Below are 24,341 nucleotides of genomic sequence, written 5' to 3'. Positions count from 1 at the left end.
CTGCATGGCTGGGGTGCTGTGAGGCGTGAGACGGCGCGGGGAGCACTGCGCCGCGGGGTGACTGGGGCCACGGGCTCAGGCTGGGCAGGGGATTTTAGGAAAATCCTTTTGCTTAGTGCTGGCGTCACCTCCCGGCTGCCTGGGACCCCCGAGCACAGGGGGCTGTGGCGGGAGCTGGGGCGCATTGGGGGACCCCAGTGTGCTGGCCCCGGGGGACAGTGCCGGGGGTGCCCGCGCCAGCCCCGGTGTGCAGGTGCCCTCCCGTGGCTGGCACGGGAACAGTGGGCGCGCCCGCAGCTGGGCCCCTGCCGGGGGGTGCCCCGGGGGGAGCCGGGGACGGGAGCCCCCCACGCAGGGGGACAGGGGTGCTGCCAATCCGCGCATGGCCCCCCCACAGACACAGCCCCAGTCTGGGAAAAAATATAATTAGTTTTTAATGAGCAATTCCAGCCGCCAAGGGGCCGAAAACCCCACGGGACCCCTGGGTGGGCCAGGCCACCCTGTGGCACCCACTGGGGCTGAGCCAGCCCCCTACAGCACAGCCTCGCCACTGTGGGGCTGAGTCTGGGACCCCCAGCACCCAGCCGTTGTGGGCCTGAGCCCCAGACAGCACAGTCTCATCAGTGTGGGGCTGAGCCTCCCAGCACCCAGCCAGCACAGGGCTGAGCCCCACGGCACCCCGTGGCATGGGACCAAGCCTGGAGAACACCCAGCAAATGCGGGTGTGAGCTGTGGGGTACCCCCCCCAGCACCCAGCTGCCTCCCCGCACCCGTCTCACAGGGAGGGTGCCCCATAGCACCCAGCTCCATGCTGCATCCCTCCTAGGGGGAGCGTGCCCATGGTGCATGGGGGTCCAGGAGCCCCCACAGTGCAGAGCACCCCATCAGCACATGGCTGTGTCCTCCTCCTCTTCTTCCTCCTCCTCCTCTTCTTCCTCCTCTTCCTCGTTATTCTCGTCCTCATCCTTGCCGCTGGGCAGCTGTCCCGGGGGAGCAGGTGGGAAGGGGGGGCCACACTCCAGGTTGACGTAGGTGACAGCCAGGTTGACATAGTGCTCACCCTCCAGCGTGGCCAGGACATGCTCCAGCTCACCCACCAGCCCCGTGAAGGACGGCCTCTCCTCAGGTGCTGGTGCCCAGCAGCTCAGCATCACCCCATACCTGCCCCGACATGCCCATCAGCACTGGTGGCCCCCTGGGGACACCCCACACCACCCCCCTGCCCACCCCCCAGCCCCACTCACAGGGTGTCGGGGCAGTGGCAGGGCTGTGGCAGGCGTCTCCCCCGCAGCAGGTAGCGGGCCATGTCGTAGGGGTCCACACCGGGGTACGGCGATGCCCCCCGCGTCAGCAGCTCCCACATGAGCACCCCAAAGGACCACTGCCAAGCAGAGGGCTGCCATGGCGGGGCCAGGTGGGATGGGGACAGGGGATAGGGGACAGGGACAGGGGCTGTGCCTACCACATCTGACTTGGTGGTGAATTTTTGGGTCTGGAGGCTCTCCAGCGCCATCCACTTGACGGGCAGCTTGGCGTGGCGGTGCTGCCGGACGCTGTAGTACTCCTTGCCAAACACATCCCGTGCCAGCCCGAAATCAGCCACCTTCACCGTCAGTGTCTCATCCAGCCTATGGGACACTGGTTTTGGGGGGCACGACTGGGCAGCATCCCCCATGCCCACCCCCAGGGTGACCTCATGGGGGGGTCTGGCAGGCACAGCCACACTCACATGCAGTTCCTGGCTGCGAGGTCCCGATGCACAAACTTCTTCTGGGCCAGGTACTCCATGCCCAGGGCCACCTGTAGCCCAAAGCCAATGAGGTCCTTCAGTGTGGGGCTCTGCAGGGTGGAAGCAGTGTGAGCCAAGCTTGGGGGTCTTCCCCCCAACCCCTGCTCAGGGTACCCCCCTACCTGCTCCTGGGTGCGGATGAAGTGGCGCAGGTCCCCGTGGCGCATGTAGGGCAGGACGACGAGCGGCAGCCCGTGGCGGGGCAGGCACACCCCCAGCAGCGAGAGCACCTGAGGGTGGTGGAAGCTCTTCATAAGGATGCCCTCACGCAGGAACTCCTCCACCTCCTCCACGTCCGTGATGCCTGCCGAGAGCTGAGCTGTGGAGGGCCCCGCCACCACGCCATGCCGCGGGGCTGCGCCATGTGAGCGAGCACTACTCACGGTGCAGGGACTTGATGGCGCAGTGGAGGTCCCCCAGCAGTGGGTCCATGTAGGTGCCATGGTAGACGCTGCCAAAGTGCCCTTTGGGGACAGGTGGCGTAACGTGAAGCTGGCGCCACACACAGTGAGTGGGTGATGCCACGGCCAAATCAGGGTGCAGTATCACCTTTGCCGATGACCCGGTGGCGGTGGGTGATGAGCCGCTCCTCAGGGATGAGGATGTCCTTCACCTCCTCCAGCAGCTCCGGTTGCAGGTCCTCCAGGCAGCAGGATGTGGCCCTGAGCAGGGGCATGGGGGAGCCACCGCCTGCCATGCCAGCACCGGCACCAGCACTGGCGAATCGTGCCCGTGGCCCTGCTGGGCCAGGACTGGCTGCCGTGGGCAGCACTGCTGGGACAGGCAGAGGCAGGGTGAGGGCTGGGCAGGCACCCAGCACCCCACCACCCGCTGGTGACACACACTTACCCAGTACCTCCCTGTAGTCGACGCCAGGGCGCAGGCTGGTGGCGGAGGGGTTGCCATGGCTGGGCTGTACCAGCAGCTCCAGGTTCTCGGTCCCTGTGGGCAGCAGCGGGGTGGGTGGGTGGGGGCATGGTGGGGGCTGGGGGGTGGCAGGGTGCCTGGTGAGCACAGCACTCACCTCCCCTCTTCCTCCAGCGCCAGCGGAGCAGCACAGCAGCCAGGATGCAGCAGAGCAGGAAGGTGACACCAGTGCCCAGGGCCAGGCTGGCGGCAAGGTCCAGCGAGGTGTGGGGGGGCAGCACCCAGCCCACCTCCTTGCAGGCGCTGTTCACGCAGATCTGGGGGAGCAGGGGCTCAGTAGGCGTGGGGTGGGGACACCAGGGGGGGTTGCCCACCCAGGGGGTGCCTACCTCCACAGGAGCTCCTGCCGGGGGCAGGTGCAGCTCACGGGGCAGTCGGCACGTCACCTTGTTCTTCAGCACGTTGGGGTGGCAGTCCCGGCCACCCACCGTCATGGTGACGTTCATGCAGGAGACCACGGCATCCATCCCCCATTGCTGCCCAGACACAGCGCCTTGAGCCTGGAGGTCCCAGCAGCGGGACCCCCGCCCCGGCTCACCCTGCCGCCCCACGTACATCCACCTCGATCTCGTCATCGCCAGGCTTGAGGCGGAGGCGCCCGCCCTCCTGCTTCCAGGGGAAGGGCTCGGGCCGGGGGTAGTAGCGGAGGCGGAAGAGCCGGTGGCCGGTGGCGCTGTCCAGCAGCACGCTCAGGTTCCCCGATGCCACCATCGCCACCTTGCTCTCGAAGGGGAAAGCCGGGCTGCGGCACAGCAGCCGCTCCGGTGCCCGCGAGCCCTCGCACTCCTGCGGGCAGGGGGATGCTGGGCACCGGCGCAGCACGGTGCCTGGCGGGCTGGGGTAGGCGGGGCAGGGCGGGGGGGTGATGGCCTTCTGCCCTGGTGCTTACTGTGGCTTTGGTCCTCACGCCACTGGCTTCGAAGCGGATCTTGGCACGATACACTGAGTCCAGGTGGGTGCCAACGATGGTGAGTATTGAGCCCCTACAGCAAGCAGGGATCAGGGCCCTGGGGTGCACGTGGTCCCAAGGGTGCACATGGTCCCCAGGGTGCCCAAGGTCCCCAGAACTTCATCCAGCCTAGTCAGGGTGTTGGGAAGGCTGGGGCTGACCCCCAGCCAGGGCAAAGGGAGCCAACGCACTCACTCATAGCTGCAGCTGGGGATGACGGCTGAAACGAAGGGGTCGGGGCGGTACTGGAAGGGCAAGGGGGCTGGGAACTCCTCACCGTCGATCCACAGGGACACCCAGGCTGCACCCAGGCCAACGGCAGCAGGAGCCGTGCACTGAATCGCCCCCTCGCCCTGCCTGGGAACAAAGCGGCTGTGGCTGGAGAGGACAGTGGGACTGGGGGGGGATCTCCCAGCCTGTCCCCATGCCAGGGACCCCACTGTGCCTGGTGGGGGCAGGGCAGGGGTATACCTGGGCTGCTCAATCAGGGGGCACTCGGAGCCATTGACCATCACCTGCCAGCTGCTCCCTGCTGAGAGGTGGGTGCCACGGAGCCAGAGGTGGGTGCCACCCCCCCTGGGGCCGAACGAGGGGTGCAGGTCACTGACATGGGGCTCCTGGGCAGAGATGGGATCTGTGGGGTGAGTGGGTAAGCAAAGCCCTCCCCCAAACCCTGCCAGAGGGCAGCTGCCTCACATCGGGGTGACCACCAGCGCACAACCATACCACGAAGACAAAGCCGCTGAGGGTGGCGGAGCCCTGGACATGGAAGCTGGAGGGTCCGGCGGGTTCCTCCACGGTGAGCACCACATCAGCTGGGCCCCCCACTGCCATCTGGCCCCCTGGCTCCAGCACACACACCAGCACATTCACGAAGTCCTTGCGGCGGGAGGTGGGCGGGGGTCTGCGGGGCAGTGATGGGGGTCAGCCATGGGCGGCTGGGGAGAGCCCCAGATCCCTCTCTGCTGCTGTCCCCAGCCCCCACCCCCACTGCACACCTGTGGTTCCTGCTCTCCGGCAGCACGGTGCAGCCTCGCCGTCCCACAGCCACCCGGTAGCTGCCGGGGGGGCCGTAGTGGGGATTGGGGTTCGAGTGGGAGTGGAAGCTCATGCCACAGAGTGTCACCTGCGTCCGGCCCTGCAGCGGGGCGCTCCGGGGGTGGAACTGTGGGAGAAGCATCCATGTCGCCCCAAGCCCCAAGCACCTGGGGACGGTTGCAGATCTGGAAAGCCCCTTCCCCAGAAGGCATGACACCCATCCCAGGGAGAGCATCTCTGGACAGAGCAAAGGTCTCACCACATGCCACCCCATCTGCCACCTCCCTCCTCATCCAAGCACCCAGGAGATGTGGGGGGAGCAGGGGGGACAGCGGCGCAGACCTACGTCAGTGAGGACGGGTGGGCAGCTGTCCTGGACCCAGGGGCCAGCACACTCGTGGCGGCGTGTGCACCCATCCCTGCACCAGCCGCAGCCCATGAAGCCCTCGGCATGCAGGCAGTGCTGGCACGTGGAGAAGTGGCGGCAGCCAGGGCCAGTGACGTTCAGGCGCCACACCTGGGGATGGAGAGTGGAGTGAGCGAGATGTGTGGGGCTCAGCACCTGCCCTGCCCCCCCCGGGCCCCCCACTCACCTTGGTGCTGGCAGCAAAGAACAGCGAGTGGCTCTGCAGCCCCATGGCACCCCACACCGGCCCCGGCTCCCCCAGGGAGAAGTTGGCCAAGGTGAGGAGGTACGAGCTAGAGCGCTGGAGCACCATCTGCAGCGGGACAGAGTAGGGGGCTAAGTGCACCCCGCACCTTGTTGGGAGCCCCCACCCCTCCCGGCCCCCCATCCCACCTGGAAGATGCGTCCCTCCACCGTGCCCAGGTGGGCCACGGTGACATCCCCCAGGGCAGTGACGAAGATGGAGGTGAGGAGGACACTGGCCAGCTGCCCGTTGAACAGGTCCACCTTATGGGAGGTGGCAGGGACGAGGGTGGGCTGGTCCCAGCAACTGGTGTCGGTCACTGGCGCCGAGAGGTTCACCTGCATCCGAGAGCGGGGTGGGTGACTTGAAGCCAGCCCCGGCACCCTGACCCCCCCATACCCTTGCGGGTGAGCACCAGCTCCCACCACAGGATATTTTGAAGAACACCTGATTGCCCAAGCTCCCCACCAGGCTGCGAAAATTCTGCAGGAAAAGCCACATCCAGGGCCCCTCCCGCAGCCCCCGCGCAGCGTCAGATCCTGCCCTCCCCTCCCGCCCCATCTGGATGTGGTTATGGCGCTGGCACCGCAGGACCAACACCCCAAAGCCGGCCCTCCCCAGCCCCTGGAGCTTGGCGGGGGCATGGGTTTGAAGTGGGATACCAGGAGCCAGGGGGTCCCCACTGGGCCCCCCCCGATGCGTGGGCCGGGGTCCCCTCCAGGCTCGCCCTGCCCGGGTGTGGCAGCAGCAGGGGCTGTCTACTCCACGTGCCGGATGAGGAGGGGGCTTGGCCACACCTCGCCCCCGGCCTGGCTGAGAACACCAGAACTCACGTCATGGGTGCTCGCTGGGACCCTGCAGAGGGGGCCTCACCAGGTTGCCCACCTGCCCCTGTCCTGGCCATGCCAGGGCTTGTACCTGGGACACAGTGTTCCCACCCTGAGGCCACGGCAGACGAGAAATCCTGGTGACTAATTGCGCTTCCGCCTGCGGTTTATTTGCCCAGAGAAGGCGGGGGCCCTGGCGGGGGGGGGGGGATGGGGGGGCAAGGCGGGAGCGGCCGGGCACCCCACACAGCCTGGCCCGGGGAGCACCAAGGCCCCACAGCCTCCCCGTCTCTTGCACACATAAACAAGCTGGAGAGGATGGCCATCAGCAACCCAGCGCTGGGGACAGTCACCATGGGCTGGAGCCAGCGCTCCCCCAGGAAGCCATTCTGGGCGAGGCTTGGCCTGGTGCACGGCAAGCAGCAGTGCCATGTGCTGGGACATGTGTCTGCAGCATCCCAGCTCGGTGAGCACGGGGTGCCTGGGGGGGAGTGCAGCCGGCTGCCCACCGGCCCCTGCCTCCCTGCACGGCCGGGGCTGGCGAAGCGTGGCGGCCCCTGCGATAGGCAGTGGGCAGCTGGTGGGGCTACCCCCCACCTGGGCAGTGCCGCTCTCCCCCTGACCAACCCACCCCCTCCGAGTCCACCCCACTTTACCAGTGCTTCCCAGCATCCCAGCTCCACCTCCCCGCCTCCCAGCTGACCACCAAGCCCCTGGGATGGGCACAGCACCCGGCAGCGCAGGGCAGAGGACTCACGTTGTGTGGGCAGTACTCCACTGGCTGGAAGAAGCTGAGCCCCCGCAGCAGTGGCTGGTGCCCGGTGCCGCAGCACTTCTCCATGCCCTCCTCCATGGCCTGGTTGAGGAGGCGGAGGGGGAAGGCGCAGACGGCCGAGTTGTGCTGTGGCACCCGGCTCTCTGTATGGCTCTCGGCGAAGGCACCGAAGAGCACCGTGTCGGTGTTGTTGATGCCGAGGTCCCGGGCCAGGCGGGCACCGGGGCGGGCAGTGTGGGCTGCCTGCAGCACATTGTAGGTGACGTCCCGCGTGGCACCCTCCTCGCCACTGCGCCGCCGCCGCCGCTTGGACTCAAAGCGGCAGTCAAGGACAAGTTCACGGTAGCAGTGAAGGTCATGCTCATGGGTGCTGAGCCGTGCCAGGCGCGTGTGGTACGTCGCTGAGCCCGGCCGCTCCGGCTGCACCATCAGGAAGTAGACGTGGTCCCTGTCGGCGAAGGAGTACACGTAGTGGATGGTGTAGTTGTCCTGGTATTGCGGCAGCACCGTCAGCCACTGGAAGTCATTCGAAAAGCCGTCCAAGGTGCCCTTCAGCCTGCGGATGGACACTGACTGTGGGCTGTACTGTGCCGCCATGCTGCTGTTGATGGTGGAACCGAGGTAGAAGAAAGAGGCGTAGGAGGTGGCCACCACAGTGGCACTGGTACCCAGGGGACTGGCCACACAGTCAGGGCAGGACGCAGGGCTGTTACCCGTGGCCGAGTACAGGCAGTGCGTGGCCGTGATGGCCACCTTGCCGTCCCGCACCTCCAGCTGGTGCTGGTAGCACAGCCCGTGCTGTGCCGTGCCGCAGCTGTACAGCCACGGCTCCAGCGGGTCCAGCAGCAGCAGGATGTTGTCCATGTCCTTGGGGCTGTCTGTGGTGTCTGGGCACAGGTGGCAGATCTCACACTCGGTGCTGCCCACTGGGCCAGTGACGAGGACAGAGAGCAGCTGCAGCTCGGGGCTGGCCAGCAGGATGCGGTTACGGATGGCCAAGAAGATGGCGACTGGACCAGTGGAGTCGGCGAAGACAGCAACGTTCTGCACGGGGCTGCCAGCATCAAGGCTGGGCAGCACATAGGGGACGGAGAAGTTCCTGGTGGAGCTGTAAGGGATGCGGGGGCACTGCCAGACGCCAGTGCCCAGCGGGGCCAGGGTGAGCACCAGCAAGAGGCACATGCGGCACAACAGCCCCATGCTGTGCGGTGCCGCTGGCATGGGGTTATCAATGGTCTCGGCACTGAGCAGGGTTGGGACATAGGGAGGACAGGTCACCATCGCATCTGCCAAAATAGAGGAGAAAGGGCTTTACCCGCTGTGGATGGGTGAGGAACCTGGGGCACTGCCACAGCTGTGTGTGGGGCAGGGAGTGCTGGGGTCCCCTGGGGGTCCCCTGGGGCCAGACAATACTGGGTGCTGCCGTAGGAGGATTGTTCGCACCAAATCTCTTCCCAAATATGGCAAGCGGGGGGTGAAGCCAAGTGCCTGTGGCCGGGGGAAAACATCCTGCCTGTTGCCACCTCCCAGCCCCTTGCCTGTCCCCCAGAAGCATCCCTGCCCTGTAACCCCTCCCCCTCCCGGGGACTGGAATGGGGACCCTGCCAGTCCCCCGGGGACAAGGACCCCAAGGGCCTCCTGGGGCTGGCCCGGGGATGGGTACGGCTGCCAGCCCCCCCGGGACAGCCGTGGAGCCAGGGGATCCCCGCGGGGCTGAGACAAGTCCCCTGCCAGCCCGCAGGGACAGGAACCCCAACGCACCCCGGGGCCGGGCCCCGCCGCCCCAGCTCACTGGTGCCGGCAGCGGTCCCCAGGCGGGGTCTCCGTCGGGTCCGGCTGTCCCATCCGCCCCTCCCCGGGGCCGTCCGGTCCGCTCCGGTGCCGAGCCGTGCCAGGCGGCTGGGCGCTCACCTGGGCGCTGTCGTGCCGTTCCGTGCCGCGCCGTGCCGTGCAGTGCAGTGCCGTTCCGTGCCGAGCCCGGGCGGGCCGGGGCGGAACGGGGCGGGGCCGTGCCGGGGCGGAGCGGGGCCGTGCCGGGGCAGGCGAGGCGGGCCGGGGCGGGCCCTGCCCCCGGGCTCCCCGAGGGCCAAGCACCGGCACACGCAGCCCGCGGGTGCTCAGGGGCGTCGCTGGGCATGCCGGGGGCACAAGCGCGGGTGGGCACGGTGCTCCGGGGGGACACGGGTGAGAGCCGGGGCCGCCGACCAGGGCGGGGGCGCAGCGCTGGCACGGTGACCCGGCTGCCCCCGCAGCCCAGAGCCGCCCGGGCGCCCGCCGGGGGGTCCCTGCGGCTGGGAGGCAGCTGTTCCCACCGGGGGCGCGCCTGGGGTCGGGGCACCCCGGCACCCCTTGGTCCCGCCGCCGCCACACGGAATCGCGGCTTCCCCAAGGCTGCCCGCGCCGGCCCCGCGCTTGCGGGTCGCTCCCAGGGCGGCGTTCGGGGGGTCCCACCGGGGGAGCCGGGGCGGTTAGTTCTGTTGCGCCCGTTCTCTGTCTCATGTCCCCTTCCCCCCTCCGCCGGCCAGGGCTGTCCGCGGCAGGAGCGCGGTGCTGGTGGGATTTGCTGCCGGTTGCGGGGATGCAGGAATCCGCTCCGCGTCCCGCCGCACCGCGCGGATTCTCTCCCCGAGCGCCCGGTCGCCCCGCGACGGGGCCCAGCCTCGCACACGGGCTCTCCCCGCACGGCTGCGGCCCCAGGCGGGGCCGGACACAGCGCGGAGGGACCGGACACAGCGCGGAGGGACTCCTGGGCAGCCTCGCCCCCGCCCCCGCCCCCCCCCCGCCCCGTTCCGGCCGCCTTGTGCAAGGCCGGCGGTTGCGCGGCCCCCGCCTTGCCCAACCGCGGCTGGATTGCGCCATCCCTAAACCGGGACCCCACCGCCCCCCAGCTCAGCCGTGCCCCCCCCCCCCCCCCCCCCCCCCGCGGGCATACAGGAACGTGACAAGACTTGACTCAGGGTCCAGATAATGTTTATGAGTAAAGACAAGCGATTACACTCTGGCAGGAGCATAATTCCAGGAGCAGAGTCCCTGCGCTAGCCCTGCCGGGTCCCTCCCGGCTCACTCGGTGCCACCCCAGTGGCTCTGCCCCTCTGGACACACGTCCCAGCTCTTGGCAGTGCCCAAACGCGGGGCTGGGCCATGCCCGGTGTGCCGCAGCACTCCCAGTTGCTCAGCCCCACACCCGTGCCTGGGGATGGCTGGAGAGGAGGTGGCCCCTGTGCAGCAAACTCAGCATTGCTGGCTCGAGGGGCTGAGTTTGGGGGGCAGGTGCCCCCATGCCAAGGAGAAAAACCCTCCTTGGGCTGGGGAGGGGCACCAGGGCCCTTTGCCAGGGGGTTTGCCAGAGAGTTGCGCTTCAGCTGCCCCTTTAGGGTCTGCTGCCCGGGAGCCAGCACCACAAGCCCCCCGGTACCCCAACCCTCTCTGGGACTGCTCTGTGTCCCCATGGGGAGGTGGGCAGGACCCTGCTGTCCCAGCTGGGGCAGGCTGACCCACCACTTGGCCTGCCAGCAGCCCCAGCGACATCCTTCTCATGACCACGGTGGGAAGGGTCCAGGCTCACACAGATGCCAAGGGGACAAACCTGCCAGGGCAGAGCTCCAGGGACTGCCAGGGGCTGCCTGGCACTTGGGGGGGCCAGCTCTCCCACGGCAGGGAGAGGAGCAGTGCATACCCCAGGCCAGCCCTGTCCCCCGTTTGGGTGGTATCACCCACCATCTGCAGGCACAGCAGCATAGGGGTCCCCTGAGTGCTGCCATGTCTCCCCTGGGGACACCCACCCCAGCACAGCCACAGGATGGCAGAGGAAGGATGGAGACAGGCACAGGCAGCAGGACCCAGGGGCTAAGCTCCCCTTCAGCAACTTGGGGTACGGGTAGCCCTGCTCCAGAACCCCCACAACGCGGGATGGAGTCAGGGGCTGCAGAGGAAGGACAGTCTCCCTCAGCTGGGAGCACTGCCTGCAGATGAAAGTCCTGCTCATCCCTTCCCCTTGCTGTTGTGCACTCCATCACTAACACCCAGGTTGGACAGTCCCATGGATGGGCTTCCCCATGCTCTAGGGTCCCACCATGCCCTTTCCTCTGGATGCAGGCCCGGGTTTCCCCGGGGGATGGGCTCCCCGGCACAATGGGGGCTCTTCCGGCTGGCACCACACCCTGGGTGATGCCTGTCAGTATGTCTGGGGCGTGAGGATGAAGAGTCGGTCTTCCTCCTTGCGGATCCACTTCATGAGCTTGTTAACAGCACTGATGGCACCAGCCTTGGTCCCCAGGGGACTGTAGCATATGTAAAGCTCAAAGGCGCTGGTTACCTGGATGAAGAAACAGGGTACACGCTGGGAACACACCCGTGTCCCACTTGGGGCTGGCATCGCACCCTCCCCCATGTGCTACCACAAATGGGCACAGGGGCTCCAGTGCAGTGAGGTGGCAGTGGGGTACCCTAAACAGCTGGTTTGCCCAGCAGTGGGACGACCAAACTCCGGGGTTTGCTCCCAGAGCATATTTTCTCCGCAGCACTCGGGAGTTTGCAACAGTGCATGGCGCTGCCCTTCGTGCCGGAGCTCACCAGCCCCCGCTGCTATCCCTGCCCATCCTTCCCTGGCACAGGGGTGCATGGGGGCAGGCTCACCCCCAAAAGGACTGTGCACAGGCTGTGGGCCACCCTGGGGACGATGGAGCTGGTGCTGTGTTGTGCCACCACCTCCCTACTCTGACACGCACGACTGAAGATGGGCTCACCCAAACCCTGCAGATGGCCCTTACCCAAGCCAGGAGGTTCTCACGGGGGCCCGTGAAGTAGATGTTCTTCAGGGGGCGTGAAGAGTTGTGAGCCCGGCTGTGGAGATACTGGTAGAGCCCCAAGAGCCTCTCCTTCTCCTCCTCGTGCACGTAGGGTGCCTCAATCTCAGGGCTGCAGGAACACAGCACCCCATTAGCCCCTGGAGAAGGGGATTTATGGAGAAGGCTTGCCCCATGCCCCATGCTGTGGCCTTGGCCCAATGGTTCCCTGGGGGCCTCACCTGGTGAAGAGCCCAGAGCTCTTGGACTTGTAGATAAAGTGCCGGAGGTCAGGGATGCCCACCTGGGCGACGCTGTAGAAGGGTGTGCGCAGGGCCTCCTGCAGAGCATGGTGCACCCCCCGCCGCCGCAGCCGCTCCTGGAAGCGCCGCTTACAATCAGAGACAGTAAAGAAGTCCTCGCGGTCAGTGGAAACCAGCAGGAGGCACAGGTCCATCTCCTGCTCCAGGTAGGAGATGTGGGCGTGGAAGAAGCCGCTGGAGTTGAACTTGGGGAGGCAAATGGGAGTCCAGGCTTCACCCTCCCGGAAGGAGGAAGAAGAGCTGATGAGGTTGAAGAGCAAATGGAGGTCAATGGGGTGGAGGAACTGATCCTTCTTCCTCACAAGAGACACCAGCTGGTTCCCCGACAAGAGAATGGAGAAGACCAGGCTCTTGGCCTTGGCTTGCTGGAGGCTGGTACTGACAGCATCCCGGACACTGGCAGCCAGGGGCAGGCAGCGCACGGCACCCATGAGGAAGCTGGGGTCATGGGCCATGAGGTCCAGCAGGTTGTCAGTGATGCGCTCAGAGCCAGCCAGGAGCCTGCGCAGGTCGTAGTTCTGCTTCTGCTGGAAGATGTGGTTGAGCTGGGTCCAAGTGAGCAGGCTCAAGATCTGGTAGTAGATGTATAGCAGCTCATGGGCAATCTCCTGCTCTGACTGCCGGGTCCGCGCCACTGCCACCAGCACCAGAGGGCTCCTCCGCACAAAGACCACCTTGTAGCCATCTGCTTGGGAGGGAGTCCCCGGGGAACCAGGGACAGACCTGTAAGCCTGGTTCCCCGGGGCTGCAAGGCGGTGCCCCGCTGCAGTCTCTCCCCCCCAGCAACCAATCTGCCCCGGGGACAGCTAATGTGGCCCACAACCAATCTGCTCCTGGGGACAGCTAATGTGGCCCACAGTGGCAGGGGCACAGCTGGGCAGGCCATGACACACCCCATCCCACTCCCCCCCCAGGACGGTACCTGCGTGGATAGACCGGATGGCATTTTTCTCAGCCTCCAGGAAGGACACTAGGGCCATCATGACACCCATGGTGCTGGAGAGGGCCTCCTCAGAGCCGTAGCGGGAGTACACAGGCTTGCCTGCCTCGCTCAGCACAAAGACATGCTTCCGATGCATGCGCCAGGCATCCATGGTCACATCCTCCTCCTCCTTGCCCGACAGCACCGAGTCGCGGCGGGTGGTCTGCGGGGATGGCTCCAGCTTTCCCTCCTTGCTCTGCCTTATCTCCTCTTCCACGTCAAGGGCCATGCCTGTGAGCTGCGTGCTCAGCTCACTGAAGTCCTTGCTGATCTGCTCCATGCTGGTCGGCTCAGCTGGCTCCCCCTGCCTCTCCTCTGGGCTCCGCACTACGGCTGCCCCGTCCTCGGGACTCGTCAAGTCCTCATAGGAGCGGGTGTGTACAAACATGGCTCCCTCCTGTCCTGCCCCTGGGAACAACGGGCTGTGCAGTGTCCATCCTGTCCCACAGCCTGTCCCACATGGTGAGGCAGCGGGTGGACTGCAAAAGGGACAGGGATTTGCACGGGGGGACCCGCTTTCTTCTCCTCACCCCACGGCACCCAGAGGTGTGGGTCCTGCTGGTGGGGAGTTGCCAGTGGGCCCGTCTCTCCCTGCCCATGGGGCTGCAGAGGGCACACCCCACAGAACAAGGAGCTGCTTTCCCCCCCCAGCCTCCCCCTGCTTTGCCTACCCCCACAGCAAGCTCTGCTCTGTACCTGGCTCCGTCCCCTGCGCCAGCCCCGGCGTGGGGCTTTCAGACCGTTCCACATGCTGCCCATCTCCTGGTGCCAGGGACCCGTTGGGCACTTCCCAGCCTTTCTTCCTGTGGACATCTGCAGCCATTCCTCGGGGCAACACCTGCATGCAATCCACAGTGTCACCCCTCTGTTCCCTCACCCACAAAGCAGGTCCTAAAACTCTACGCTCCCAAGTGGGGCCATGCTAGCATACTTGGCCCAATCCTGCTGGCTCAGCAGGCAGCACTGAGCTCTGGTGAGACGTCAGGAAAGCCGCTCTAATCCAGCAGGATATCCTCCCTCCTGTGGCCCCCGCTCCTTCCAGCCCTCCAAGCCTGGTACCTTTCATCCAGGCTTGGCCCCAATTTCCCCCAAGCGCTGGGAAAGCTGCTCAGCCTCTCAGCAGCAAGGGGGAAGGGAGACGGCCCTGGATGGGGCTGGGCCCGCACACCTACGATCCCAGAGGCCTCGTGTTTACAAAGGGCGGATTTTATGGCTCTCGTTGGCCTGGATTAGGTGACTGAGACCAGGCTAGTGACACTCCTCCTGAGGCCACGGCTGCTCAGATGGCGTAAGCCCCTTCGAGCAGAGTGCCCTCTCCAGCCCTGCCTGGTGGGTCAGCCCTCCCGGGCAGGGCCCAGCCGTGCCTCCAGCCCCCCCCCCGCTTTCCTCCCTGCCTCGGGCGGGGGGGGGGCAGCCCAACAGGGCACCCACACAGGAGCGAAAACAACAAGAGGAAGGCAGGCTGGCCTGGGACACCATGCCCCCGAGACCAGCCAGGGGAGGCTCATGGAGCCCCAGCTCCCCACCGTGCTTCGCCACCCTGCCTGCACCCAGGCCCAAGCCCGGCAGGTGACCCAGGGCCGGGCCCCGACCCCCGAGGCCCGTGACAACCCAACCACCCCGGACGGCGCCGGGCTGCGAGGCAGGGCCCCGTCGGCGCCCGGTCCTTCCCCCGCCGGCTACACCGCTCCCCACTGCCGCCCTGCCCCGGAGCCCCCCGCGAGGAGGCGCTCCCCAGGACCCTCTGCGGCCCGGTGCGGGGCCCGACCCGGTGCGGCCCCCCCGCCCGGCGAGTCTCCACTCCCGCAGCATCGACATGCCCCGGGAAAGCGCCCGGCCCGAGACCCGCCCCCGGCCCGAAGGATGCCGCACCGGGACCGACCTTCGCGGCTCCTTCCGTCGCCGCCGGAGGCCCGTGCGAGCAGCGCGGCGGGCGCAGGGGCGGCGGTGTCCGCCCGGCAGCCCCCGACACGGCCTAGGCGGGGCGGGGGGGTCGACGCCGGCGCCGGGCGGCCGCCTCCCGCCCTGCCCCTGCCCCGGCCCGCCGCGGCACCCTCGGCATCGCAGCAGCCGGCGCGGCGGGAACCGCCCCCACGGCCTGGCCGGGCCGGGCTGGCGGCCCCAAGGTCGGGCGCGCCCCGCGGCCCCACGGGAGCTGTAGGCAGCGCCGCCGCCCCGCCCCGCTCCGCTCTGCCGCCGCCACGGCTCCCGGCAGGCCGCACGCCGCGCGGGGCACGCCGGGAAGCGCAGTCCGCCCGCCGGGCCCAGTCGCGGGGCATGGCGGGAGCGGTAGTGCGGCGGCCGGCGCGGGAGGACTGCGCTTCCCGGCGTGCCGCGCGCGGGGCTCTGGGAGCGGAAGTTCCGGTTCTCGCCGTCGTTGCGCTGGGCCTGGTGCGGCGGGAGCGGCGGCGGCGGAGGTGAGGGGAGGCTCCGTCCCGCCCCGCCGGCCCGGCCGCGGCCCCGCTGGAGGAGCGGCGGCCGTGGGGGGCTGCCCGGCGCGAGGGGGCTGCCCGCCGCGGCGGGAGCGGGCGGGGCTCGTGGGCTTTGCCTGGGGAGGGGCGCGCGGACCGGGGTCCGCCGGGGTGGCGGAGCGGAGGCGGCTCCCGGTGTGCGGGGGCGGGGCGGAGTCCCTCGTACAGCCGAGTGGGACGGGGAGGGGGGAAGGGGGTGTTTCTGGGGTGTCCTCAGGGATAAGGGGGCGTGTGTGTGTCTCCCTTAGTGTCGTGAGAGGGGAACGGGGCGGGGGTCGCTAGAGGGTCTCCCGGGATGGGATGGGGTCTCCCCGTGGGGCTGCCCGGGGTGGAGAGGGGTGTGTGTGCCCTTCCCGAAGCCGCCTGGGAGAGAGAAGCAGGGGGGTTCTCCAGGGGAGCCCAGCGGGGTGGAGGGGATGTGTGTTTCTTTCGGGGTCACACGGGACGGGGGGTTAGTCCGAGGCTGGGGGCTGTGGGGCTCCCGGCCGGCTGCGGGCACAGGCTCCCTGTCGCGGCCCCAGGCCCCAGAGGGACTTGGGCCGTGGGTTTGGGCAGCTCGGTCCGGTCCCGATCCGGGAGTGCCACAGGGTGTCCTGCACGGCTGTGCCGAGGGTTGGGGCCTGCGGTCAGTAGCATTGTCCGTGGTTGTGTTGTTTCTGGGTATCTCTGAGTTGTTCTGACCCCCTGATCAAAATTAGGGCTTCTCTCACATCATGTCATACGGGTTTCCCTGAAAACTGTCTCAGAACAATTGTGTTTTTAAGAGGGGTGGACAAAAAATGGGCTGGATTCATGCTGGGGTGGAGAGAAGGGTGATCGGGGCTGGTGCTGGGAGTGTGTTAGCTGGTAGTGATCCCTGGCAATGGGCTAAACAGGATTTTGGACTGTAAATAAAGGTTTAGGTGGAGGCAGGATGTGGCCCAGCTCATGCTGGAGGCTGGTGAGGGCTGGGTAATGGTCGTGAACTACTGGGAGTAATAACAGTGATCTCTTGTGTTTTGGTTTTTAAAACAATTGGCACCACAAGCATATGGTGTTGTTGCTGGTGTGTGATACGGATTTTGGAAATGCTGCTGAGGTGGAATCCACTTTCCTATCTCAGCAAGGGTGTTGGTGGTGTGAAAGTTTCTCTCCGCACTCCCCATTTGGGAATGTGCTCGTGAAATCCTTTGGGACGGGCACAGTCAGGATAGTAATGGGGGAGCGTGTGGCTTTAGAAATCGCCTGACTGTTTCTAATATGTATTTTTAAAAGCATCGTGCAGCTGACAAGCACACACATCCCCTTTTATAAGTGAAAACCTCCACCCTGACACCTGGAAGAGCCAAAATGGTTCTCCCTTTGCTTTCAAATTTCAGTGACATGGTTTTGATATTTCTTCTGGACTTCTTCTTCAACTTTAACATTGGAAATAACTGGCTTTCTTGGCTACTTGTGGTTTCTGTAGCTTGGGGAAGCGTTTTCTTTTGTACCTCCTAGTACTTGAATTTCACAGAGGCTTTTTCCTTTCTTCAGCTTTACAAAAACTTAACTGGGTGCAGAAAGTTTTTCTGCAGCAAATTACTTCCTCTGTTCTTTGAGCATAGTCTTGTGTGTAGTTATGTGTTTGATTTCCTCATGCTCTATAAATACCAAGTTTGGCAGCCTTGGCAACATCTATTTGGAGACGAGCTGTTAATATCAGAGTATTTTTTCTGAAAATAGCATCTCTTTGAAACTTCACGTTGTTTAATCTGTCACTAATTTCTCCTCTCTCCCCCAAGATGTGGAAAACAAGGTGCAAAGTTAGGTGTAAGTTGGTGAGGAGATGCTCAAGGGCTGTGCTGGCATTCCTCACTGTGCCCCTTGCCAGAAATCTTTAATTAGTTCTTAAGAAGGCCAGCTTCTTAGTCTGGCTCAGTTGCACGATTCTGATGTACAATGCCATTATTTTACCATAGCATGCTGTAAATTGAAAGAAGAGAACCAAAAGCATTTGCTGTCAGGCTCAGCACATGCAGTTTGGAACATGGAATCGGGAATGCCCCCTGAGCTGGGTGTGCTGGGGAGGACAGGGGCACTGTCCTGAGGAAGTCCTTGGGTGTAATTGCCAGGGAGCATCTGGAGCTCCATCAGTCTTTCCTGGGAGGGCTGCGGGACCACTGGTCATTGGAGGAACCAAGACCATGGAAAAGCTTCCCCTCCTCTGAGAGGTACCTTCTGTATCTTCACTGGAGCCAGGGCTTTGCCACCAGGAAATAGAGCTTGTTGGGACAGGAGGACGGAAATATAATGCGTGCTTTCAGAATGCATATCTGCGCTCCTGAATATTCAGTATAATTGTAAGAGCTAATTATTGTCTTAAAAAACCCTAAATCCAGGCTCTGTGAGTAACTGGACCACATTGTGCATTCTGCGGCTGTGTTACTGTGTCACTCTGAAATGCCCTTTGTTGCCGTCTCCTTCACACGCATGGTTGTGACTGAACTATGGCAAAACTAACTGACGCACAATTCCTAGCACTTGCGGGTGACTTTTTGCTGTGCTTTGCTGTTGGCCTGGCCCCAGCCCCAGGCTCTGTTGGTGCAACTTTGGCAAACAGCCTTACTCAGACCTGTCTCCCAGCATCTGTCTGCAAGCAGGGAGGTGGGAGCCGAGCGAGCTGGCAATTCCTGCCCGCGGCAGAAGGGTGAATCCTGATGGCGTCTCATCACAGCATGCATCTTTTGGAGCAGCTGTAGCAGAGCGTACCTTCAGGAGGTTTTGGCATTGGTGGAAGCCAGCCTAAGAAGTTTCTGTCCCTGTCCTGCAGTTTGCTGTCACTTTGTTTTGTGGAGCTGTGTAGTAAACCATATTGCTGAAATGACCTGGGTTAAATATAACTCTTTTTGGAGGGTCATCTGTGGTGTAGGCCCAGAAAAGCACAAGCTGGCACTACTAACATGTTGCACGTTGCCAAAGGCATTGTGGAGGGAGCAAACCGTATCAGGCTGGACAGGGGACTTTTGGACAGTTGCTGCCTGTGTTATTGAACCATGACCTCATACTCGTGAATGTTGCTGCATGGCTCCGCTGATCCATGCCAGGCCTGATATCAATCCAATGGTATTTTTTGATCTGTCTGATAATTTGAATATTATGTCCAAACAGTTCCCAGCTGGCAAGGGGTTTTTATTTTTTTAAAAAGCAGCGGTAGGCTTGTTGACTTAATGAGAACTGGAGTGCGGGAGGAAATCCAAAAGGGAAGAATGAAAAACACCAGGTCTGCAGATGTCTGCAGGCTGCAAAAGATCATAGATAAAAGGACTAGCTGATGACAGCCAACTGTAATGGTGACTGCCATAACCATCTCTGTTCACCTGTCTTCTCTGTGGAAGGTGCAGTATCAGCTCTCTTAGATTCTCCTTCAAGAAAGAAAATATGATAGAGCTTATGGAGGAAATCCTTGGGACCAGGCACATGCTTGTTGCATTGAGAGCCATGTAAAGTGTGAGCAGACAACTGCTCTTGGGCTCGAGTGGCCAACTGAACCTGTTTCTTTAGAAATGGCGTTATAGCAGATGGATTAGTGGTGGTTGTACAGGTGGCCTTCATCAGCCTCCGCGCCCTTGCATACTGCAACCTGCCGGGCCCTGCTGTCCCCAGCTCCCATGTGAGTGTTCGCTGGCTGCTGATGGGCCCTGGCAGGAGCAGGTACTCCCTCCTGATGAGACAGCTCCCTTTAGCTCCTTGGCGCAGGCAGCTGCCAGCAGCGTCATCTGGAATCCTGTGAGGTCTGTCATGACCTGCTCTGTTGACCTGCTACCCGTATGGCAGCACTGACCTTTGGAAGTGGGAAGAAACAGGATCTTGTGTGCTTTTCTTCAACATTAGCTGCTCTAGGCAGGCCTGGTGATGGCTGTCTGTACCGTCTTCTGTGCCACTGACCACTGCAGTTAGTTTAATCCTGCTTTTGAGCTGCTTTGTAGCAGCATGTGAGCCCCAGGTCTCCTAACCTTGGTCTGGTGCATGGCAGCCCTCCTGAACTGCTGCAACTGCATTAGCCACAGCAGGTTTGAGGCCATCAGGTTGCTAGCTACCTCATTTTGTTCTGTGCTCTGCTGCAACCTTTTTCTGAGGGGGAAAGACTCCCATTTTGTGTACTGGCTTTGTCAATCTCCAGGAAGTCCTCACCTTCTCTGCTGGTGGGAGGAAGTGGATGAAATTTTAGATCTCTGTTGAGGGAAGTGTTATTTGCAGCGCTCAGCTTGATGAGGGCAGTATTGGAGAACAGTGCCTGTAATGATTTATTGGCAAAGCCTGCTCTGTTATCTGTGTTCTTTTGAAGGTAGCCATAGTAGACCAGTAGTAGTGATCGTTTCCTGAATAGCAAAGAGCTTTTGGCAAAAATAGTTTGGATTAAACATTAATTACAAACCGTTGTTCGGCAACGGTCCTTGTTTATAGATTGTGGCATTCTCACATTTCTGGCTGCACTCTGGATAGTGTCAGACAGCACAATATGTTGGAAAGCTTTATGTTAATCAAAGCAGATATCAAATTGTGCCCACCCATATTGACAGTTTGATTTTGGAAGTCGTTTGATGCTTGCAAATTTGAACATGGTGAAATGCAGCAATTAATGTCTGGATGTGGTCTTCTGTATTTGTGGATCCTGATCAGACATTACATGTGCCTCTTCTGACCAGCAGTGTTTCTCTTAGGTGATACGTATTCTTTGCCTTGTGGCTTATTGTCACATTATTTATTCAACAGGTTGTGCAGTCTTGGTGTTCTTAGAGTGAAATAACTGTTTCTGGAAACATACCAGACAAGATCAAAATGTGGGGAGACCATCGACAAGGCAACAGAATGGGGTCTTTTCGGTAAGCATTTGAATGTACAGTTTGTTTCACAACATTCTGAAATACAATAAGCCATAGGATCTTTCTGTTTGTCAATATTTCTGTGCATTCTCCTGTAAGCATGCTATATTGGTAAAAGTTCCGAGATCTGTGTGGAACGAGGTGTGATTGCCAAAGAATAGGCAAGTTAAGTGACAGTGTAACTTCCTGCATTTCTGTGAATTTTTTAATTTTTTTTTTTTTTTTTTTAAGCAGCTGCTTTTAGTATTTCTATTTCTTCTGCACACCACCTTTTCTAGCAATACTTAGTTCAGCTGTTGTAAGCTAAGGTGATATGCCACGTGGATTTTGGTGCTGTGTGCTGTTAAGTCCTAGAAGAGAAGTGCCTAATGTGATGTTGATTCTTTTCAACCATGGTGCTTCCCTTAACTTCAGAAATACCGGCACATTCATTGCACACAGAACTTAATGAAAATTTTTGAGAGTTCAGCTCTCTCCATAAGGTTAAGTGGATTACATATCCCCGTGTTCTTGGTGATACTCCTTCATAAGATGTTTTTGAATGTCACTGGAACTGTTCTAAAGATCTGTATGCAACTGACCTGCACAGCATGATATTTTTCTTAGCTTATATTCCTCTGGTTGTAACTAGGCCCTGTGTTTGCAAGAGGGCTCTCTGTATATATATATAAAAAAATAAAATGGAGGCACAAAAAGCTAGGGTTTTCCTCTGTTGTTCATAATTCTTTCATCCTTTGCTCACGTGTCCACCTCAGTTACTTGAATAGCAGCATGACAAAGGTACTTCCTCATGGCATACCTTCCATTTTTGCAATAGGAATACTTCAAATAATTGTCCAACTGTAATGTTTTGAGAAAGCTCGTTGCATCTGAGCTACAAGAAACAGTATCCTCCAAAACATGTCTTAATGGTATTGATGAGGGAGTGGTTGTGTTTTGTGATTATATCAGTAGTGTGGTGGTTCTGATTTTTAAGTGGATTTTATTGGCATCGTTCTTTACTGTATTGGGTGGGTAATTCTAATCTTGAACCAAGTTCTAATTACTGTTCTACATGGTAGTGAAACAGGGGTGTGTAGGTTAGGAAGTCTGTATATGGTTTGATTAACTGTGTAAAAGTCACATTGCATTCTGTTGGTGAGTGATTCTGTAGTGAAACTCAAAGAACACCATGACTTGCTGTAGTTGCTAAGGAAATGTCCACTGATTTGGGTAGCATTTGGTGTTATTTTGAAATGTGTTGATATTTTATTATTCCGTATTTTTGAAAATGTATTGGAGCCTTGCTTAGATGAAAAATCAGGCAGCGCAATCTCAAAAAAACCCCAACCAACCAAACAACAAAAAAAACCCCAAACAAACCAAACCAAAAGAAAATACTTCACTGGGTTTTGAAAACCTGTCTTAAGGGAAAGCCATTTTCTGAGTGGTTTTATGCAGGTGTCGGAGACCTGATAGCTATAGTGTTGTAACATCAATGTAAACAGCCAGTCTGGAGGCACGAGCACAGGACCGTCTTGAATGTTGATTATTGGCATATTCCTGTGAGGCATCCTCGAAGTCTGAACTGATAGCTTTCAGCATTTTGCTGGTTTAGACTCCAGCACAAGGAAGCCTAAATGAATCTCTGTAGTATGTTAATAGAGCATGTTTGGTAACCTCTGCTTTTATGTGCCTCAGGAGGATGTGGTAAGTTAGCTGTTTCTAATGCTGCCCAGAGAGCTTAAGCTCAAGCGGTTCCTCACAGGTGTGTGCTGGTGATGCTAATGAACAAACATACCAGCTGATGGAACCTTGAACAGCTGCAGAGCTGTGTGCAGTGCAGGACTATGTGGATTGCTACCATCATTAACCCATTAATATTGCAGGTATTCCCTGTTGAGTGCTTCTGGAAAATTGTGCTGAAATGGGAGCACCCAAGTTTACTTTCTCACATCTGTCGTATGCTGCCTCATCTTAAACTGCCAAACATCAATATCTTCTGCGGATCTTAGACTCTTACACAACTCTATAAAAGTTTAGAGAAGAATGTGCTGCTGTGTAGATTTCAGACTCTAAGCACGTTATGAATAATACTGTCTTTATTTCTACAGTGGGAGCCAAGAAGAAAGGTTTGCTCCCGGGTGGAACAGGGAATATCCTCCTTCCCTTGATAGTCTTGCTCAAGAAAGACACTCTGGCAACTTCTCTGGCAGAGAATCACTTCCTTTTGATATCCAGGCACTCACAGGCCTCCTCAATCCTCAGTTTGCCAACAGAGAGGAACCTTCTTTCAGCTTTGGAGCTAGAGATGGACCACGTAGTGACTTCAGAGGTGGGGAGGGGCACCATGATTTCAGGGGCAGAGATTTTCCACCATCTGACTTCCAGGGCAGAGATGAGTCTCAGATGGATTTCAGAGGCAGGGAGCCACCCTCTTCTGAGTATAGGGGCAGGGATATGTACTCTGGAGAATTCCGGGAGAGAGAAGGACCACCTATGGACTTCAGAGGTGGGGACGTTCCTTCAGTGGACTACAGGAACAGGGAGACGTTCCGTATGAACTACAGGGATAGGGAAGCACACAATATGGATTACAGGGGCAGAGATGAACCTCCATCAGACTTCAGGGGAAGGGGGTCTTTTGATCTAGACTTCAGAGGTCGAGATGGATCTCATTCAGACTTTAGGGCAAGAGATGTGTCTGAGTTAGACTACAGGGGCAGAGAGCATTCCTATTCAGACTTCAGAAACAGGGATGTACCTGATTTGGACTTCAGGGGTGTGGGCACCTCTGATTTGGACTTCAGAAACAGAAATGCACCATCGTCAGACTTCAGAAATAGGCACAGGTCCCGGTCTGATCAGGATTTTAGGAGCAGAGATGTGGCTCCTCCTATGGATTTTTCAGACAGGGAAATGCCTCCTGTGGATCAAAGCCTTGTAGATTTTAGGCGGAACCAATCTACTGTACCTTTAGCAGAGAGAGAGGGCTCTGGTTTAAGCACCAGCAAGAGAGAGGAGCCTACACTTGGTCTAGATAGAGCTCCCTTTGGTAGCCAAAAAGGAGAATTTCAACATTCAGAAGCACCAGCCAGAGAAGAGGAATCCCTTGGATTGAGTCTCGAAGACGACACTTCGCACAATTTCCAAAATAGCTGTGGACCTCTTCCTACTCTTCAGGACCAAGAGGAGCAACCTCAGACCTTTGCTAACAAGCAGCAACAGCAGCAGCTTTCTGGGGGGGAGCAGCAAAGATCCGATTCTGATCTTGGGTTAAAGGGTGAAGGTGGCCTGGATTTCCTTGGAAGGCAAGATACTGACTACCGAAACATTGAGTATCGCGATGTGGATCACCGGCTGCCAGGGCATCAGATGTTTGATTATGAACATGGCAAGTCCTTTTCAGAAGGAAAACCCAGCAAAGATTCTAGGCCCTATAAGAGCCTTCAGGTAAGTGGTTTTGTCAATTGATGTTTCTGCTAAACACATGTTGGCCAAAGAATGGAAGGAGCTGGGAAGGAGCCTTCTGTTTGTATCCCATCGCTTCAGTTCTATCCTAATTCACCATCCTTCTCTGAGATCATCCTCATGCTCTGGGTTGTTTTAATGGGTACTTTTCTATCTCACAAATACTTCTCTAGAGAAGTTTAGCAGTTGAGAATTGCTAAATACGTAGAACCAGATCTGGTTCATAAAGTCTCCACGTTGAAAATGACCAAACAGAGGGGGAGGGTGTTGCGGGGAAGTAGAATAAACAAGAACTAATTTTGTTGTTTTATCCTGGACATTGCTTATGAGCACTGCCAGAGAGAAGCTACTGGCTTGGGTGGACCTGTGCAGAACAGTACAGTTGTTCTCATGCATACTTGGTTTTTGTTAACTTTGAAATCGGAGGGTAGTGATAACTACTGAGTTAATAACTGCTATTGGATTTGAATCTCCCACTGCTGGAAAGCAGAGAGAGGCCATTTGCCCGTTTTATTTTGCTGGGCCTAGATCC

General features: G+C 60.1%; 3 protein-coding genes across 6 annotated transcripts in view; 1 reads left to right on the top strand and 2 right to left on the bottom strand.

Moving 5' to 3' along the window:
* Positions 1–435: 435 nt before the first annotated feature.
* Positions 436–8,979, bottom strand: MST1R (macrophage stimulating 1 receptor). 2 transcript variants are annotated; one of them, XM_055710139.1, is made up of 21 exons: positions 8,867–8,979; positions 6,938–8,241; positions 5,503–5,691; positions 5,297–5,422; positions 5,050–5,220; positions 4,664–4,830; positions 4,392–4,569; positions 4,137–4,282; positions 3,861–4,022; positions 3,606–3,699; positions 3,272–3,502; positions 3,046–3,192; positions 2,814–2,973; positions 2,639–2,731; positions 2,339–2,560; positions 2,173–2,253; positions 1,912–2,093; positions 1,730–1,839; positions 1,463–1,628; positions 1,245–1,381; positions 436–1,161 (listed from the first exon to the last, which is right to left on the bottom strand). In XM_055710139.1, exons 2-21 carry the CDS (start codon positions 8,234–8,236, stop codon positions 885–887), a joined length of 4,338 nt encoding a protein of 1,445 aa, XP_055566114.1. In that variant the 5' UTR covers positions 8,237–8,241; positions 8,867–8,979; the 3' UTR covers positions 436–884. The 2 variants fall into 2 exon arrangements, with proteins under 2 accessions (XP_055566114.1, XP_055566113.1); XM_055710138.1 differs by having other exon boundaries at positions 1,245–1,628.
* Positions 8,980–9,908: 929 nt separating this feature from the next.
* Positions 9,909–15,242, bottom strand: MON1A (MON1 homolog A, secretory trafficking associated). Of its 2 annotated transcripts, XM_055709567.1 has the most exons (6): positions 14,927–15,242; positions 13,741–13,882; positions 12,985–13,452; positions 11,982–12,747; positions 11,725–11,872; positions 9,909–11,270 (listed from the first exon to the last, which is right to left on the bottom strand). In XM_055709567.1, the coding sequence occupies exons 2-6, from the start codon at positions 13,865–13,867 to the stop codon at positions 11,130–11,132; spliced, it is 1,650 nt and encodes a 549-aa protein (XP_055565542.1). In that variant the 5' UTR covers positions 13,868–13,882; positions 14,927–15,242; the 3' UTR covers positions 9,909–11,129. The 2 variants fall into 2 exon arrangements, with proteins under 2 accessions (XP_055565542.1, XP_014139807.1); XM_014284332.3 differs by lacking the exon at positions 14,927–15,242 and having other exon boundaries at positions 12,985–13,523.
* Positions 15,243–15,356: 114 nt separating this feature from the next.
* Positions 15,357–24,341, top strand: part of RBM6 (RNA binding motif protein 6) — a 58,832-nt gene continuing 49,847 nt past the window's right edge. For both annotated transcript variants that reach the window (XM_055707484.1, XM_055707483.1), the window contains exons 1-3: positions 15,357–15,461; positions 20,250–20,359; positions 22,453–23,791. In XM_055707484.1, the coding sequence (XP_055563459.1) occupies positions 20,316–20,359; positions 22,453–23,791 (1,383 nt within the window). In that variant the 5' untranslated portion in view covers positions 15,357–15,461; positions 20,250–20,315. The remainder of the gene's footprint in view (positions 15,462–20,249; positions 20,360–22,452; positions 23,792–24,341) is intronic.

Source organism: Falco cherrug, chromosome 4 (assembly GCF_023634085.1).
Source record: "Falco cherrug isolate bFalChe1 chromosome 4, bFalChe1.pri, whole genome shotgun sequence".
Classification (NCBI taxonomy): Eukaryota; Metazoa; Chordata; class Aves; order Falconiformes; family Falconidae; genus Falco; species Falco cherrug.
The sequence above is the reverse complement of the archived record's forward strand: the minus strand, read 5'-3'. Positions and strand labels throughout refer to the sequence as shown.